Source organism: Orbicella faveolata, unplaced genomic scaffold (genome assembly GCF_042242905.1).
Source record: "Orbicella faveolata isolate gen_17 unplaced genomic scaffold, um_ofav_v1 contig_13, whole genome shotgun sequence".
Classification (NCBI taxonomy): Eukaryota; Metazoa; Cnidaria; class Anthozoa; order Scleractinia; family Merulinidae; genus Orbicella; species Orbicella faveolata.
In genome coordinates, this window is record NW_028301540.1 from 23695841 (window position 1) to 23715652 (window position 19812).

General features: G+C 38.4%; 2 protein-coding genes across 2 annotated transcripts; one reads left to right on the top strand and one right to left on the bottom strand.

Annotated features, from left to right (window-relative positions):
• Positions 1 to 1408: 1408 nt before the first annotated feature.
• Positions 1409 to 6730, bottom strand: LOC110058588 (uncharacterized). The gene is made up of 3 exons (XM_020765241.2): positions 6581 to 6730; positions 3489 to 3599; positions 1409 to 1866 (listed from the first exon to the last, which is right to left on the bottom strand). Exons 1-3 carry the CDS (start codon positions 6644 to 6646, stop codon positions 1702 to 1704), a joined length of 342 nt encoding a protein of 113 aa, XP_020620900.2. The 5' UTR covers positions 6647 to 6730; the 3' UTR covers positions 1409 to 1701.
• A 32-nt stretch (positions 6731 to 6762) lies between these two features.
• LOC110058587 (COMM domain-containing protein 3-like) lies at positions 6763 to 16513 on the top strand. Its single transcript, XM_020765240.2, has 8 exons — positions 6763 to 7004; positions 9333 to 9444; positions 10508 to 10571; positions 10937 to 10971; positions 13629 to 13689; positions 14310 to 14366; positions 14787 to 14846; positions 15478 to 16513. Exons 1-8 carry the CDS (start codon positions 6866 to 6868, stop codon positions 15535 to 15537), a joined length of 588 nt encoding a protein of 195 aa, XP_020620899.2. The 5' UTR covers positions 6763 to 6865; the 3' UTR covers positions 15538 to 16513.
• Positions 16514 to 19812: the final 3299 nt, after the last annotated feature.

Below are 19812 nucleotides of genomic sequence, written 5' to 3' on the forward strand. Positions count from 1 at the left end.
AACAGTATGACTCGCTAAAAACATCCTTAAATGAAGCTTCAGGGTCTTATAATTCAAAAACGGTTAGGTTAAATTTATTTATATTATCAAATTTTACTAAGCATGATAAGACGCAACTTTTGGCAAAGTTTAAAAAAAAACCCGGACATAGAGTTCATATTACACCACGACCTCGTCAGACGATGGGGACCTGGGAGCGTTTCGGTACCGGTATTTTAGGATTTTTCAGACGGGCAAGAATTCTTCTGGGCGATTCAGTATCTTTGTCTACGGAGTGCTCTTGAGGTAAGCAATTTACTCCGTTTTTCTTTCCAATCAGTCCATTTTTCTTTCTTTTATTATAGACGAGGGGCTCAGTCACAATAGCTTTTATTAATGATTCTAGCGTGCTGCTTAAATTATAAACTGCAAACTTAAAAAGAAAATGAAAATTAGCATTCAATTGAAAATGAAATCACAACTGCATAGCAAACAAAAGTAATTGCAGAAGATTGACCACGCGCGATTTTGTTAAAATTTTGCCAAATTTGTCACTGTTGGTCTGGTAGAATAAAAGTTCTAACAACCATATATCTTATCCTCAGTTTTGATCTCGATCGGCCTAAAGAAATATCCGTTTTGCTGTTCCATGATTTCAGTCCACTATTTATTTGGAGTTGAAGATCAGTTTGCATTTTGAGGATTGTTCAAATATAGCCTAGCCTTTCCTTTTCGTTAACATTGATTCAATTTAGAGTGTTCCATAAAGGCTTTGAGTATCCCTAAATAGATGACTTTTGGCGGGTAGATCAGTTTTTGCTCAAACCTTTAACGCTTGAAGGTCCCAAAATTTCTTATCCCTCCTCACGGTAGCGAAATCAGGACCCACGTGTACCCTCTCCCCACATCCTCCGAAAGAGATAATCCCGTCACCGGGGCGCTGGACTACGAGTAGCCCCTCTTTCGCTTAGTCCGTCGCGCGTGACGCGAAAGTAAACCGCGAGAAAAAAATAGCCGCCCAAACTCCTGGAGGAGAGAAGTACATCTCGCCTCCAGGATTTCACGCGCCCGTTAACGGTCTCGCTCGACGGACTAAGCGAAAGATGGACTACTCGTAGTGTACAGGAACCCATGGCACGGGCTCCTGTCCAGCCATCATTCCCTGACAAGGGTGGGGGAGGGGGGAGGCTATAACTAACGTTCTACAATGTTTAAAATTGAACTTACACTACATTTACCACGCGACGTGGAACGCGTTTTCCGCACCACAAACAGGCTAGCAACAGTCAGCACCCATTCAACAAGGTATCAACCAACACCGTCTCATTGTAAAGCAGGAAAAAACGCGTCTTACTAAAGAGGGGTGGAGTGGTGGGAATAATGAGGTTTTTTTTTTTCTTCTTTTCAAATCTTCATAATAACTTTCAAGGAGGTTTTAGCCCTCGCTTTATTTTAACAATCAGAAAGTACCGCACACAATCGGGAATACATCGATTCAAGCCGTCACACCGACACAGATAACTGAACACTTGTCATTGTTACTGTCGTCTCGACATGGAACATTCACTGCTAAATGTACTTCACTTTGTTTTACAACTTCGCTCGGCTGACATTCCGTGCATTTCAGATAAGCAGGTACCCTGGTTCAAGAGGTTTTCTAAAGAAAGAAAACTTCACGGACCAGGGTATTAAGCGGGCTGAGCTTTTTATTTTTAATTCAGATCATAAATTTGCTGACTGCACTTTTTCAGTGGCATGAGTGCCGTCACAAAATGGCGCTGAGCCGGTCTGTTTACAGCCACACAGGAATATCTCGGAGCTGCTTTGTTCGGCTTCAAATCGGACAGGCTTGATAGTGGTGACCTTGTGGCGTCCATCACAGAATGGCTGGGGAAAACAAATAAAAAGACCGTGCTTAAAGAGTGAAAACAAAAAACAAAAAAAAGAAAACCATCAAGTTCTTTTTCAGGGTCATCTGTCCAGATACAGTGTATCACAAGAATTGAACGTGATTATTTCAATTATCATTATCTATTTACCCTTTTTCAATTGATTATCTAGGTCTTTATTAATTAATCATTTTAGATAGTGCAGGTCCACATCAGGACTTATCGTCTTGCCAATTCCTTAACCCGCTTTTAATTATCAAATAAACCATGAATGTATGTACATGCGTGTATGCGTGTATGTATGTATGTATGCTTGTCTCAGTTTCGTCTTAGTTAAAATAGGTGCTGAATATGAATATCATGCAGGAATTTGAAGTTTTATAGTCAAACTAGGAAACATTTTTCAGAAAAGCATGCCTTTCCCCTCTTGCAGCAAACAATCGCACTCCCCTGGACCTCTGCCTACCTCTCTTTCTATTCAGTATTTGTTTTAAAGCTGCATCATATCGTCATTCTATATAATTCTTAATCAACTACTGACAAAGGCACATTTACATCGAGCGTCTTGAATTTTGGTCACACAAGTGAGACATCTTATGGCTTGGCAGAAAATACTCGTCTGGTGGTGCACAGAGTGTGAATTCAGGTGCAATCAACATTTGTTCTCAATTTTCTAGTCTGGTTAACTAAAACAGACATGGTTGAAGTGCTAGCCAATGTTACTGTATTGTGTTGTAGGGAAGGGTTTTTGATTCTAGCAGTGTCTTTTGTCCACCAAAATGTTACATAATAATAAATGGTAAAGGCAAGGTAAAGTTGAGCATACAAGCCAACTGGCCCATCAAGCCAGCACTTGTAACATGAACATGTATCTCTGGTTTCTCTAGCAGAAGCAACTAGGAGTATTGGATGGGATGCTAGTCCATCGCAGGGTTACCTGCAGCATTTAACTTGTAGGTATCTATTGTACACCTGGGTGGAGAGAGGCACTGTAATAGTAAACTGTCTTGCCCAAGAACGTAAAACAATGTCCCCAGCCAAGGCTTGAACCAGGACACTTGATCAGAGGCAAGTGTACTAGCCATGACGCCATCATGCCTCCACAAAGGAGTTTAAATAGGCACCAACAAATTGATGGTGCAACCAAGCACACAATGTGTGATTCCACAGACTACATGTGGCATCCCATCTAAGGTGTATCAAAGACAAAATATGCATCTCAACCAAACCGAAGACACTGAAAAAGCCAGGGCAGACAGAATTTATCTCCAAGTTCCGGCCACAAATTGCTTGGCAGAGTTAAGGTGTATGTAACTGTAGAAACAGCTGCACTGGGACTACACAACAATTTAACAAACTGAATGTGGTTTAGTGTTGTCTGCACTCTTATCAACAATGATATGCGTCATCACAGTGGTCAAAATGTTGTGGACTCTTATCAACAATGGCAAATTAGCCAATCAGATTGCGAGATTAGTAGCAAGTGTGGTAAAAATATAAAGTGACCAGTTAAACATGGGAAATCTATCGGCCCATTGAGTGAATAATGACTCAGGCAATACCAGTTGTATATAACTTATGGGTGTGAAGATGAAGGTATAAGAGTCTGCAGTTATTTACCTGTTTCTTACTTAGTCCACATTTACACCAATAATATGTCTTTCCCTCAATGAGTTCTACTTGGAAAGGCTGCTTGGCTGCTATCACTGCAACATCACAATAACGAAACACCTAAATGAGCAATGTAGAACAAATCATTAGAACAAACCACAACAATCAACTACTTAATAAATGTATGATACATAATAAGTAACATAATTAACTGTCATGATAGCCATCACGATTTCAATTTCCCTTATCAACCTCCATTTGATAAATTACTTTGTAAACCTAATAAGGGGAAAATGTAACTTCTGCACAACATTTTTTTTTTTGAGAGACTTGTTAGCGTTAATGATTATTGAACATAGTGTGGGACGTACTTCACATGATATTAAAACAACTGGATGCAGGATACTTTATTTGCTGAATGGAACATCTCCCCAGAATTGGCAACAGAAACTAATAGAAATTTTCTGGGAGCTTCTGTGCCAAAATGTGCGTCTACTTCAAGTCAATTGCATGCTAATATTCTAGTTTGCCTTGGGGCACTCTTCTAGGAAGAGGTAATGGAGTGTGGGTAATAGAGAGGGGGTCATCAAAAAAGAATGAAGTTCTAGATAGTGTTTTGCTTGTTCCAGAAAATATCCACAAAGGGTGTTTTTGGGGCTTTGAACCACCCATCCCTCTGGAAATTCCAGGTTTTGTTTATACTGTACTTTCCTTTAGAAATTTTGGGTTTTAAGGCATCCCTCCCCCTAACAATTTCCAACAACCCCCCTTGAGGTGGGTATGAATATTTTCTGGAACCACATATTCTACAGTAATAGGGGGGAGCATTCACATCCAAAATCTTCCTACATTCATAAAATTAAGGCAAAAAAAATCGGGGGGGGGGATCTACTCTAGACATTTTAACAAGCTAGAAATGTTTTAATTTGTGGGCAAACGTAACTGCTAAAAAGTAATTAGATTACATCCCTGCCAAAATGTTTTGTAGTTGTAGTAAGTACATGTACATTTAAATCTTGGTTTTCATGTGATGTAGTCATATTCCAAAATTAAAAATTACCTTTCCTTGGGAGGTTATAGTTTCATCAGATATGACTCTTTGGGAACTACAGATGTATTTTACGATGTTTTAGTTCGACAGGAATTTTCATTTTGTAATAGAACATGTTTGAATTTCCAAGCTTTTGCGTTGCATGACCTTAAATGGCAACCTGATAAGACTGTCACATAGGTCAAAAGATGCTCAGTTATCGCTCAAGTTTCTGCTAACTGAACAATTCTTGCACTAGAAGAAGTATTCATTTCAATATGTTGGAGCTCTAGAGTACAGCAAAACCTGTATTAAGAGGACCCCATATTCAGCCGACACCCTCTATAATTCTATTAAGCTGACACCAGCTTGAGTCCCTAAATTTTCTTCCCACATTTACTGTAAGATACACCTGCATTAAGCGGACACCTCTGTTAAGCGGACTAAGACACCAATATTAAGCCATTTTGTTGTACAAAACCTGCAATAAGCAGACACTTCAAAGGCATTTTATCTCTAAAGGTTAAGCTGACACTCCCTTAACATTGTTCAGCGATGTCGTTTTAAAGCTAAGTGATTATTCCAGATTGACGCAATGACTGACTGGACTTTGTGCTATGAGCATTCTTTGATCTTACACTCTGTTACACTGTGTTACATCAAGGTTGATAACTAACTGTTATTGCACAACACATTAGAACCTGCTTAGAGCAGACACCCTGTATTAAGCTGACACTAATAAGAGTCCCAAGGGTGTCCACTTAATATAGGATTCACTGTACTAACTTTTCATTTCAATAGCAAAACTCAGTGAAGGAGAAAAAAAAAATTAAATTTTGCAATAAAATAAACCAAAAAAAAAACCTCAATGACAGATGTTTCTGTTACTTTACGGCTGCCATATTTGTGGGGCACCAATATGGCATCTCCATACAAAGCTCTATAAATTTGGATGAAACACTTCTTTGAATAACGCAAATGAAAAACTGCAGAAACCTAATTTTTGGTGAGGCTGTTTATATATCAATCATCCCACATCCCAGAATCTTGACTTTATTTACTGAAAGGTTATGATGAAAAGCAACAATAGGATAGCAGAGGTAATAGTTTGGTTACTACATGTAAATTGCCGATCAAACATCACCAAAATCGATGATGCCTAAATTAATCCATTTTTTGAGCTAACTGTTGTCTATCCCAGGCTAGTTCAATCTCCTCATGTAATACCAGGTTCAAATAAAAACATTTCTCGACAAACAAGACTAGCCAACCAGGCTAGAGCTTATCCTGGTTTCTATAGCATGAAGCGACTAGGAGTATTTGAACCACTTCCCCCCTGGATGGGATGCTAGTCCATCACAAGGTCACCTCCCAGGATTAAGTTCCCCGGTACCCATTAAAACACCTGGGCAGAGAAAGGACACAACACAGTGACCCTACTGGCTTGGACCTAAATGATTTACTGTAATCCCAGTCCCCGTCTGGAAATTACTTGGCCATGAGAGTTAATAGGCTACGGTTTGATTGGGTGCTAAATAAGAATAAAATTAAATTACAGACAACTCTTTGTATTCATGAAAAGGCTTCCAGTACCAGGACAGTTGTTAACCAGACATAATAACTGGACAGGAGAACGAGATACAGAATCAGGCTAAACAGAGAACATGTACATGTACATACATTAACTTAACTCCAGATCCGGCCATGGAAGGATGTCATTAAGTGATTAACACCACATGCAGATTTCTTCCCATCATAAGATTTCTTCCCATCATAAGTTTCATATCTTCTTATCTAGTCATTATAAGTTTAATTTTAAACTTCTATTCTTTATAGGGTTGGTAGATCAGGATTCAAAAAGAAATATGGAGGATGCCTAAGGGAACTACTCTGGAAAACTAAGACAAATAACAACAATGACTTAACAAAGGATTATTTTTCACAAATTGTAAGGTACCTAGTAAGCTAGGCGGTTATGCAATACTTTCCTCCATACAGGACATACAGGGGGAGAACCTAATGTTCTTCAAACAGGGGAGAACTTCAGTGACTCTCGATATGTGTCCCTTACCTGCTGCACTTGTAGACAGAGACGCTGGTTATGAAGCAGTCTTGCATTTCTGAAGAATAACGCCATAGCGATAAAAAATAAAGTCTACTTAGCAATCGCTGTTGCTGAAGAAGGTCACTGGTAAAGTCAACTGAGCCGCACGACCTTTTACAAATCTGGTCAGCAGAGTAAGCCATTAGCAGTGACAGATTTCAAGTTTCTTCAAATTTCAACATGGCGGAATAGAGAAGACAAGCAAATGTAGCTCCCGTTAAAAGCTCTCAAAAGAGAAAGTTTGTTGTTAAAATGGAACTGAACAGTGTGGCAACCGAGGGACTTAACCTCTGCGGTGATTCCGCCCGGGTTGGGGATCGCAGCTTTCGGAATTTGGTTCAAATTACGATGGACATTTTACTGAAGAGAAAGAGCGAGGATGGGCTCAAAAGTGAGTAGCTCGATTATTCCAGTTATATTTCAACAGTCGTCATTTGCATGCTTAAATTATTTGATGATTTTGTTCGTCTTTTGGACACTGTGATGAGCAGTGCGTGATCGCCTGGGCAAAATGCCCTCCGTGGTAGCTAAGAGTAGTCCAGTAGAAATTGGGTTGATTGGTCTCTTTCTGTAAGAATTAAGGCTTTTAAAGACGCTCGCGGAAGGAGTAATTATCATTCTGTGTAAGGAAAAATTCAGGGTTGAACGTCCTCTCTTGCGTGTTTGCTAAAGTTCAAAGAATTTCTAGTGTACTCTTGCATTCGCTGTTTTGAACTTGTAATTGTACTGTTTGCATGTAAACAAATGGGCAATCCTGTACACACTCTCCTCTGTCTGGACCAGGTGGATGTACTGTACTACACAATACAAAAGGAATGTTGTAACTGCATTGTTTGTTTTTGTGAGAAAAATTTTGTGTTCCAATCCTACATTTTGTAGTTTTGATTGGCAGAATTAGACAGTTGCAAATATAACAACAACAACAATAACAACAACAAAAGCATTTTGTTCAAAGACTAAACATTGCATTGGACTGACATGCAGATAGCTAAGCTACTCATGGAAATGATTAATTCTAGTTCAGTTCAGTTGCTTGCAATTACTGTGCTTTTCAATAACATGCCAGGACTCTAAAATTCAAAGCTCAACCAACGAATGTGTTTTACGCTACCATCAATCAAATGTTCGGTGGCTCCTCCTAGTGTCCGACTACTGCCAAGCACTGTTTCATTGTCTGAATTGTGCTCAACAATTTGATTACCGTGTGCATTTGGCAGTAGTAATGAAGTGCGAGGTTTGTCTAACAATTTTCAAAAAATAGATACTTTAATTTTTGGTGGAAAGAGGACCAGACAGGGCCAGTTTAGAACTGAGATGGTAATAATATATGTAGACTTCAGACTTCAGACTTCAGACTGCAGACTGCAGACTACAGACAGTAGACCACAGACTGCATTAAACATACTCAGCCATACCAAGTGTTATGGGTTACGGCCCCTTTTAAATCTGGGATAGAAAAAGGTAACTATGTTGGAATTTATTGTAGCACTGAATTCTGGAATTTGCATTAGGTTCCAGTTGTAGGGATGCCACCTGGCATTGGGGGGAGGGGGGGGGGGGGAGGCACTGCCATATATGGGCTATATAGGTACTGTATGTGCCGCTGTGAAGGGTATGGTTTTCAAGCAGTTTACTCTAGGATAGGGTATATAAATCAGAACGTTTGGGTATAGGGTATCATTTTTCACAAAACTGACTCGTTGGTTGAAGATTTTATCTAGACTAAGGAAACCAGGAATTGCCACTCAAAAATATAAAAAAATCAAATTGGCAAGTCTAAATTTAACCAACCTCAACAGTGTCCATAGATGAGGGGATTTGGAAAGTTTGCTCTACTACAGGGTGGCAAAATTCAGCTGAACTAGCTCTGGTACATGCATAGGCTAAGGGTTCCAGGGTCCCAGTGGCACATCCCCACCCAGAAATTCCCAAAGTACCTCCCCGGGGATGCCATAGGAATTTGCATGACTGCAAATAGCAAATAGTAGCCAAAGGGACATCATAATTATCCAAGACCCTTTGGCTTGTAAATTTCCCTGGTTACCCTTACAGAAACTCATCAAGTTTTCTCACTTGTATAATGTCTGCATGAGTGAGACATTATACAAGTGAGAAAACCTTGCGGCGTTCTATGCCTCAATCTGGAGAAGAACTTTTATCGACGTAGTCAGCGCGTTTATCTAAAAAATTTTATTTTATTCAAGAGTTCAACTTGGTAGTTCTCTAGTTGTCTACATGATGAGCAATGCTATCAAATAGATGGTATACATTAAGCATGGGTACATGTAGTGATTGACAACCTGAAAAATTCCAAATCTGGGAGATCATCAATTTTACCTTTTTTTGACCTTAAAAACATGTTGTTCAAAGTACATGTACAGGAGAGCTCTGCCAATTAGACCATAAAAATGCATCAACAATCCAAAATTGTTCTCCCAAAATGGCAACATCAGCCAAAATATGTCTAAAAATGTATTTTATTGACTTTCATTCATTTTGTTTGGGAGATTTTATGGGAGACTGGGAGATTTCGGTCTGTATCCAGGAGACTTGGTATACATGTAAGTGTCTAACTACTGTACACATGGAGTTATGTGGATAAAAGTGTTATATATCCTTACAAAAAGCATGACTCTGAACTAATCGCATAATAATTGTTGAGTTTGTAAAACCATTATTGCACCCAAGATACATAATAGTTCTTATTTACATTATGCAGATGATGAAGATATTGCTAGTGTTGAAGCTGCAACCTTAAAGCAGGCATATGCTGGCTTAGTAACAATGATACTGGAGGCTGTCAAGGTGGATTGCGACTCATCCAGCATAAGGTAAACTCCGCTTAATAACACTGAAAAATGCTTTTGATAAGACCAGGCACCTGCTGGTCAGGAGCTCTGGCAGATATTCTATAAGTTGTACGTGTAAATCCCCAAATATAACATTTATTTAGCAGTTTCAAAAATTGGGCATCTGTAATGCTTTCTGATGGATGCTGTGCCAGGCTCAGTCCACCTACCACAAAGCTTATTGAAAGCACTCTTACTATAATGAAAAAAAACATTTGTCAGAGAGTCAGAGAAGAGTGGAGGTGCAGTGGCCTCATTGTTAGAGTACTTACAAGTCTCGGATCGAGCAGTCTAACTTCAAGCCCTGGTGGGGGACATTGTGCTGTGTTCTTGCAACAGACACTTCACTCTCATAGTGCCTCTCTTCATGCAGGTGTATTATAAATGAATACTGGCAATCACATCCAGGGGGAAGTAGAATTGCTCCTAGTCACTTCATGATACAGAAAACGGAGATGAGTGCCAGCCTGAAGGGCTACTTGGCTTGTATACAGACTTTACCATTTTTGTACCTACCAGAAAACAGTAATTAAAAATAATCTGTTTCTTAATTGATGCACTTAGTTACCATCCTCTAAGAAAAAACGGATGTCTGAGATTTTTGGTGAAAAATTCCATGTAGTTTGTACTGATAGCATTGTGCTGTTCAAGGGAATATCAGTGCGACTTCTCCCCCCCTCCTCCCCCTTATGGAAGGTGTTGTTGTTGTTTTGTTATTTTTGGGGGGGGAGGGAGGGGGAAGTTGGGGGGGAGGCTAACTCCATCCTTTGCAAGATGCAAGTTTACTTCAGTTTCAAGTTTACTTCTGTCCGTAATTCTTTGTTTTGGAGACCAGTCTAAAGCCAATGGCATGTCATAACAGCTTGACTGAACTGTGTGTCATTTCAACTCAACAATCTGATAGAGAATCTAATCTTGAGCAAAACTGTGAATTCCATTATAAATGGAAGGGATGAAAACCTACCAGACTAAAAGTAATCAACTAAAGGCAAGTATTTCTCCACAGTTGTTTTCCTCAGTAATACAGCAGTGTCTTTCATTGCAGTTCTGTGCTTGAAGACTGCAAATGGGGCAGTGACAGAGTAGAGTATTTTACAAAGCATTTTCTGGTATGTACAGTAGTAGTAAGTAGCACAATAACTTTACAAAATTTACTGCCAATCTGGCAAGTAACCTTAACTGAGTTCGCCAAACTTTTTTTCTGACAATAAAATTGAGCAAGTTGTGAAAGATACAATAATTATTTGCTGAATTTTATCTCAAGTACTTAGCAATATATTCTGCACAACTTCTTATTGTACCCTGTATATAGCAATATTACAGGATCTCTTCCCTGATTCAGAACTGCCTGTACTACATGTAGTTACGGATATTACTAAATTACTCCTGGACATTGTGGAGTAAACTTCAGATCAAAGAAAATATGGCATGGCGATCAATAGTCATACAATGTTTTTTCCTTCTTTTGTTGTAGGATTGCAAACCTGATTTGGAAGCACTCCTAGCAAGGTATGCCTGTTTGTTTTATTTTCCCAATATACTACTGTATATAATCCAGTGAGACATCTACTTTGCAGCTCTGCAAAAGGTTTGGCATCATCTTGATGAAACCATCCAGGGAGTTTTAGAAATTATACTCCTTGTACAGAAGCTCCTTGCTTTGGAAACTGGGATAATCTTTCATGGCACCTATTGGACACTTGAGCCTATGTAGACTTTACTTTTGCCTATTGTTTTTGCCACTAACTTGCTTTTCTCAACCTTGTCCAGTGGCAGATCCAGACCTTGAGCTAACTGGGAGCCCAGTTTTCTTTGCTTGCCCTGCCGGCTTTTTTTCCTTCTGTGATTTTCTTTTTTACCCAAAATAAGGGTGGCTCTTGGGCCCCCTGTCATACCTTTTTCATAATATTGTTGGGACAAACTCTGACACTTGTTGTTGAGGCATTTTCCTGTGCTTTGAGTAAGTTATAAAATGTTGGTGGTGAAGAAAAGCATGCATAAAAATGTTGTTGATTAGTTTCACTTTCCTGTTTAAAATAGTTAGCTTGTTTTTCAAACTGTCATTATTTTCAAACAGTCACATCAAAGCCAAAACACTGTGACTACTTGAACCGCTCAAGCCACCTTAAACTTAAACTGAGAACTATGGAATGCTGTTTTTTTTGGTGGATGCGAGTAAGGGGTCACTTCATATGAACATGTGAATACCATAGACTCTTCTGTGTTATGTACACTTGGCAGATTCAGTCCTTGATGGCAAATTTTCATTTAATTATGAATTTCACTCAAAAACTCTAGCCTGAAAAATCAATTTGCAACCACTAAACTGAAACTGTTGAAAAGCATACAAAAATTTATGATTGAAACTAACCTATTGACAAATGGCAAAGTTTCCTGAGAGGTTCGCAACACTTCGCACTTTGTTGGGTTTTCAATTTTGTTATTTGTTCCTATTCTTTAATGTTATTGGTTTATTTAAGAAAAAGATATACATGTAGCTATCCTCTGTTCTCAAGTAATGTTCTGATTGGTTAACTCTTTTCCAAGTGGCTCAGTTCAATTAGTCATAGTGTAAAATTTAGGCATTGATTTGAATACATGTATGCTCTCCATTGCCATTTAATGAGAAGAGGTTTGAAACAAGTTATAAAATCACATAGCAATTCATTACATATTAATGAGTCTGCCAAGTTGTATTGGCAGGGAGGTGTGATTGCTTTTTAACTTTTAATAATATTAAAGAAGATTAGTCCATGAATTATTACCGGGTAACAATTTTTTGCCGAAGGAAAAGTGGACATCGGTGAATATATTCACCACTCAAGATGAAGTCGAAGTGAATATTCACCAATGTTCACTGAGCCTGAGGCGTATAATTAGTATAATTTTCAGAAGTGAATAATCAAGGACTACAAAATAATGGACTACTGTAAAACATAAAAACACAGAAATCTGATGCAATTGTTCTTTTGCATACACGTATGCAGCCATAGTTTTTATAATAAGCTTACATGGACATCAGTTGTGAATCAGTTTACTCATTGGTTTCTGCAGTAAAACAAACAATCTAAACACTACGAAAAATAAATTCATCCAGTACCCTTGTTTTAATGTTGTTAACTTCATTCACAGTTGTTGTCATCTGCTAAAAATGAGTAGCTTTAGTTTGAAGAAACATAAATAATGGTCAGTTGATCTGACCTACTGGCGATCAACCTAACCACTGCGTTTACTATTCTTAAATGCCTTGAATACAAGTTCTTGAAAGGATTTTTGTTCCAAGGATGACAGCAGTCTTTGTGAAAATTGTCCATCCTTTCAAATATCCTGGACTTGGAGTGATTTCTTTTGAATAAATGAAAAATTCATTCAGCAACTGTCCACCATGTTTACTTGCCGAGATGGCAAAGGTGGTGAGCTTAGTAACTAGGCCTCGAAAATGTTATATTCACCGCTTGGCACGGTGAATACAATGTCATATAAGGAATCACTCAACCAATCAGATTGCTGGAAACTCTTTGTTCAGCTCTGAAATTATACTAAATGACAGTAGTATTTGCATTTACCAGACAGTTCTAATTAATGATATTGTACAAGCACTTGTACATGTATATTAAGAAGTTCACTTGTTGTTATTTACATTTGTAGGCTTTCACAGCATGGATAGTGTAGAGTCTGGATCGAAACACATTAAGACAGAATCCACCAGAAATTTGAGTAACAAGTGGACAAAAACCTAGTACCAAGATTATTTACATCGTATTGCAAACTTCTGTAGGACTCTTTCAAATATCTTCTCAAAAAAATCATTTCTAGCAACACCAAATGTCGAAAACAAATGTTGAACTTCGTATGAAAGACCTGAAAGTACTGGTGAAATGAAACTGATGATTAGATTAGCGTGTTTTTACCTGCATTTGCACAATTTCTCTGAACTTTCAAGTTTATTTTCTCTCGTTCCTATGGGAAATTGTTTTCGCTGTTATTTCAGGCAATTATTTATATTTTTAGCTTTAAGAAAATGTAAAAAGGACTGTAAAATACTTAAAATTATTCTGGTACCAGATTTTTGTCCACTTAAAAATGAATATGCTTGATTTTCTGTCAGATTTCATCTTAAGCCTTAACAAGTATTTTCAAGTCCTTAGCCTTTCGTACATTTTTAGGACTGGCAGTTCATTTCCTCATGTTGTTGATGTGGATTGGAGACTGGATTATTATATTAAGGTAAGCAGGGACAAAATATTTAGCCCTTACAGGTAAGCAATGATAAATGAAGTGCAATACCCCTTTTCTGTGTTGCCCTAAGCCCCTCTATCAAAGCAAGGCCTGGTGCACAACCATTCACATGAAAACAAGTTTAATTTGCATCTGAATGAAATCTCATTTTCATATAAAAGGAAGAGCACCAAGACTCGCTTTGAGAAAGAGGATAAAGTTAATTCGGAAATGACCTATTGAAGTGTTGTATTCTTTGGCCTCAGAGCCATATATGAATCACCAGCACTTGGGATAAATAAGTCAAAACACACAAAAACCAAAGCCTGCTGAAAAGAGAGTGTTACAAGGCAAGATGATCTCAGATGACCCTAACAATATTGAAACACTAACCCCACACTCTCAAATCAGCTCTAAACTACACTGTACATTTGAGAACCTAAACTGACTCGAGTGGACCTAACTAAAAACACATGTACTATTCATTTACGTCAGTCCATCAGCCTGGCAGACAATCAGTCAGTCAATCAATTTGTCTGTCTGTCTGTCTGTCTGTCTGTCTGTCTGTCTGTTTGTCTGTCATTTAATTGATCAGTTCATCTACTTATGCTTCATTGTTTATTTTATAGAATAATCAAATGGACAAAGTGAACAAACCTACCTACCTTATCACTCTAAAAACCGAGGTATGTAGTGCTGTAGTTCAGTGTTCGTTAAAAATCAGAATTATAACACTCACTTCTACTCAGCTATGTGTTTTCTAAATTAAAACTAATAAAAGAGTCCTTGTTTTCACCTGAATACGGATGGGGCATTTGAAGGCTGAGGGATTGTGGGAAAGCAATAATTGAAATCATTTCAAAATTTAACGACACAGTATGGCGCAAGAGAAATTCAATCAATTTCCCAAAGGTTAAAATTTTAGCTACATGTATTTTACCCAATTTATTATCCATTTCTCCTAACTAATGGTAGTTCTGGGTTGAAAAGAATTTCCTGTACGCGATGATTTAATGTCTTCTCATCACTTGCCTTCTTGGCAGTGTATTAATGTTGTAGGGAGAAATTATTTGTCAATAACCTTTTGTGCTTATATTTTAATTTAGGAACCTGGAAAGAAACAGGGAAAAGATGTGCAATTTTCTTGCTCGATGGAGCAGTTACAGGTAAAATAAACATTCGTTCTGGATAGTTTTGGCAATTTTCAAAAAAATTCCTGCACAGCAAAAACTGCTGAAAAAAAATCGAGCAAGTGCTTTCTACCATTCAGGTCCTGTGTTTGATTTTTTAAAAAAATGATTGCACAAGCTATTGCCCACCAAGAAAATCATGCACAACTTTAACTATAACAAAAAAAAATTTCATGCCCCAGAAAATTACCCACCCCCCCTGGAGCCCCTCCCTCAAAAAAGTTATGTTCCGTCCCTAAGCTGCTCATATTTTCGTGACAGACAACGAGGAGATTTGCTCCCACGACAGGTAGGGCATGTCCAGTCTCTCTCGTTTGTTTTTGTCTTAACTCTGGTCGAGAATTTTCGCAAAAGAACCATGTGGTCTTTCACGATACTCCTGTACTGGTTATCTACAGAGGCATATAAGGCTAGGCGATCTCTTACTTCTCTGGGTACCCTGAAGAACTAATAAGGGGCTGCTGTCCGAGAAACCAAGGGTTTATCTCCGAGGTTGGGGGCTGGGGGTTAATTGGGAGGGAGCAGTGGTGGGGTGAAAGAACCTAGCTGTCGCTTGAATTACTTGGGTCCACGGTAACACTGAAAGTTGGGTATATTTCTCTTGCAGGATCTGGTTGGAAAGCTGAAGGACGCGTGCAAGAGTATAGAGAAGACTGCTAGTAACTGAAAGTTACAACTGGAATCCAGTGAAAATACAAAACGATGCCAATATATTTTTATAACACTGTAGATTTAGTAGGTTTTTTCTTCAGATTTTAAGAATTATCGTCTGGCAGTTCATAGGGACATTTAACAGCACATTGACGCAACAAAAAATGCGATGCTGCGATGAAAGACTCTTATAACTCAAACAACGCCTTGATTTCATTCCGTTCTTCTCACCAAACCCATTTTATCTGATTTTCGGCCGCAAATTAATTTACACAAGAACCATTAAAAAGAACATCCTTGATACAAACGCTTCCTTGAACGCTACTCTTGAATTTTCCTTTTGTGAGCCTCTGTGACAAGCTTTGCAAAAACTTTCGTCCATTCCCTTCCTGAAACCACTGTTTTACGGAGGCAAACAACCAGCTGTGTAGCTAGACACCTCTAATCTTGTGAAGGTTTTGTTTGTTGAAAGCTCTTGGTTAGTGTCTAAGTGATTCAGTTTTGTACGTTGAGACAGAGGATTTCTGCAGTATAGTGGATTCCCGATTTTTCGGGGAACGGGAAATTGGTTCGATAAATAAGCAGTTTCGAAACATCGAGGGAAAATGTCTTCTGACTTTTTAGGCAAGGAATCAAAACATTGCTTGGGGTAATAAAATCGGCATTCCACTAACCTGCTTATTTAATGATGACTTCATAGATATGTGTCAAGCTATAGGCTTAAAATAATAAGCCGAGATAAATGTTTTGAATTAAGGCCTTTTCCATTTCTACTTAATTGCATGGAGTATAAATAATGCACGAAACGGGTACAAAAATCCTTCTCCGTCTTTACTATTTTCAGGAAACGTTTGTTAATACGGTTAGTTCTTTGTTCGTGGGCGGGAGGGGGGGAGGGGATGGGGGAGAGGCGGTAACGTAAAGCGCGTTTTAAAAGTTTGGTTTTCGGTAAAGAAAAAGTTGGTAAATAAATCTCTCATTATTCAATGGTATCTCTGTAAGATTAACCAGTCATTTGTGTATAACAAGACCGGTTCGCTAAAATACAACTACACGCTTCCTATAATAAGTGCATGGCCGCCCTTTGTCTTCAAGTCGTTCTCATATTCCCAGACACTATCAGGTACAACCTGTTAGCCGTACTCAACCTGTTAACACTGGTTCTTTTTTTATTTAGCCCTTTCCACTTTTTTTTCGGTAGCATGGTTCAGCCCAGGTTGTTTCAAGCACGATAAAGCCAAATCTAACATAATCTATGATCTGCCTATATTTTCTATCCTTATGTTTTGAGGAACTTTCCAGTATATTGCTTAAGTCTGTGTTGTGCTGGTGTCTCATACAGCTGGAGCACACTCATACTGACTACGAGAGGAAAACACTGACTGCCATTGCCCGACTACAAACACTCACAGATTTGACTACTAAAGGGGCTTTTTGGTGCACGCCTTTTTACATTGTACAACACAAATACTGTACCACATGTATTAACTTCCTCCAGTTACAAGAATTTGGAGAGGTAATCATTGCAAATATTTGCACACCATGTGGTTAACTTTATACTTTACATGGTAAATTCTGCGTCAGCCAAATGGCCCTTTCAGCCAGAGCTGATACCGGTTTCCCAGAATGAAGCGACCAGGTTAGTCCATCGCAGGATTATGTGCCCCCCACCTCCCCCCCCCCCCCCCGTCTTAAATCACACTCCTAGGTGGAAAGAGACACTGCGAGTAAAGTGTCTTGCTCAAGAACGCAACGCAAACATACTGGCCAGGGCTTTTACCCATACCACTTCACCCGATCCGAGTGCAGCATCCTGGCCGTTACTTGGCCACTACCACTCCAAGAGTACTAACTAAAATCTCGCAAAAAAAAAAAAAATGTTTCAATCGAAGATTTTTGAATAACCCGGGCCGGAGACCCGGTGACGTGTTGCTGAGCTGCTGTGTTGAAGTATTGTTTTATTGTTGTTGTAGTTGTAATAGTAGTAGTTGTTGTTGTTTTGCCTTGTTTTGTTTTTTTTTTGTTTTTTTTTGTTTTTTTTTTTGTTTTTTGTTTTTTGTTTTTTCTATTTTTTATGTGTTTTTGTTTATTCAACCACGATAGTGAAGCTGAGGACGGCTTTTAAAAATACTGAAATTTTCCAGGATCATCTAGCCTTTTACTTTAATTGTCTTACAGTGTGCCGAGAAACTAATTATAACTTGTGAATTTGTTAGTTCATACATCCAGTTCGTCATGCTAGTCAGAAAACAAGAGCTAAGAAATGTATCATGTTAATAACGCTTTTGAAGAGTTGTAAACTGTAAAATTGCATTGACATTCTTGTCCTGATCAACTTTCTGGTGTTTCCAGTAGCCTATGAACAGATCGGATCTTGGAACAGAAAACAAACAAACAAAGCAGCAAATACAGAACTGCATGCTCAAATTCTCTTTTAATTTCTTTTTTTGTATCTTCATCGAGGAAATGACAGTTAAATCGTGGATTATGTTTGCCGTAAAATGCACCGCACAGCATCGCAGTCACTGATGGAAAATTCAACTTCTTTTAGGAAATAACTGCGGTGGCAATTTGCAATTAGATAACAGTTGCTGTTTGATTCGTTCACGTTTATTTGCCAATTCGCCATGCTTCATACTTGAGTTAACAACATTGAAACATGTCTTTTTAATACAATATGAATTTCAAACACATCGTGTGTTTTCTAAAAAGCTATATCCTACTTTATACTGCGAAGAAGCCTCGCTGAGAAAAGTAATCAAACACTTTCATGGAACATAGTATTCGTTTATATATTTAGTGACAAAGGCCACGAGCCACAGTTCAACACTTGATGCCGGATCGTTTAGCATTTCGCTTTCTTGTTTCGTGTGGGAAAACGTCGTTTAGTCAATTTTATATCAGGGGAACTGACCAACTGATGGTGCACAGTTAACAGAGAGATTTTTCTCTACTAATTCTTTCCTGAAAACGGTGTGTTATTGGTAATGATGCTTTGTAACAACAGGACAATCTAGGCTTATGACGTAGAATCCACACAACAGCAAAAGCAACACTTGTAACCACTTTCGACTAAGCGATGGGCAAACCACTCTGACATTTATTTGACAAAATTTTCTAAAACTAAAAAAAAAATCAAGTTAGAGTATTTAGTATAATAGTGTTGTGGTGTTGTGTCTTCGATAACTGCTATGTCCGATTAATATTTAAATCAATTTTTATTGTTTTAGTTTCCAGTCGCCGAATTTATGGCCGAATTTGCAATAAAAGTTTCGCGGTTACTTGCCTAACGAAGCGACACAAATTTTAAAAGTTATAATTTCAGACGGGAACTTGACTTCTCATCAACAACAAAACAGTGAAAATAATTATGGATACAATTTGAAACAAAGTGATAAAATGTTTTGTTTGGAACATCCTGTTTTGATGTATAGAAATTATGTATCGATTAAATAGAGACATCAACACACCGTTCTTTGAAGGGTGTGTTGGGGGGGGGGGGGTGGGGGTGAATAGGTTTTCGGATCGACGGATTTGGATTTGGCGGATTCGCAGATTTTGAAAACACAGTGGATCGTGGATTACCTGTAAATTATGGCGCGAATTCCGGATTGTGCCTGTCTTGATGTTGGGATCTTGGGTCCTAAACGAAATTTGGATCATAGATCTTTCTTCAGCCTTGGTCGGTATGTTAATGAGTTCATCCAATTTTTTTTTTTTTTTTCGAACGAAGCTTATTTAAACTCAAGTGTGATACTGTTATTGGAATTGTACTTTGTTATAGCCATCAAGTATGCTGCTTTTTTTACTATTTGTGCGAAATTAACAATGGCATTTACATTTACCAGTTTACCTTTGAAATTTTACACTTCTGTTTCCTGATGTGGCTGTGGTTTCGGATTTGAACAAAAATATTGGCGGATCGACCGATTTGGCGGAAAAAAGGCACGGATTGGCGGATTTGCATAGCCCTATTCACCTCCCTCTGAATACGTTGTGGATTAAAAGCAATGCCCTCAAAAGGTTTTTAGGGTTTAAAGCAGTAAATATAAAGTTTCGCTTGGGAAAATTTTGTCAGGTTAAATTTACAGTTTAATAATATCTATACAAAAAATTATCTTCCGCACAATGGAAGCTGACAGTGGGCGTTAGAGGGTTTTTTTTTTTTTTGGTTTCTTTTGCACAATTTATTCTTCCCGTGTATATATATGTCCCGGGGGCTGGGGCATTTGACTGCGTAGTATGAGATACAGATGAGGCAATTTAACATTAACACCATTTTTGGACCGAG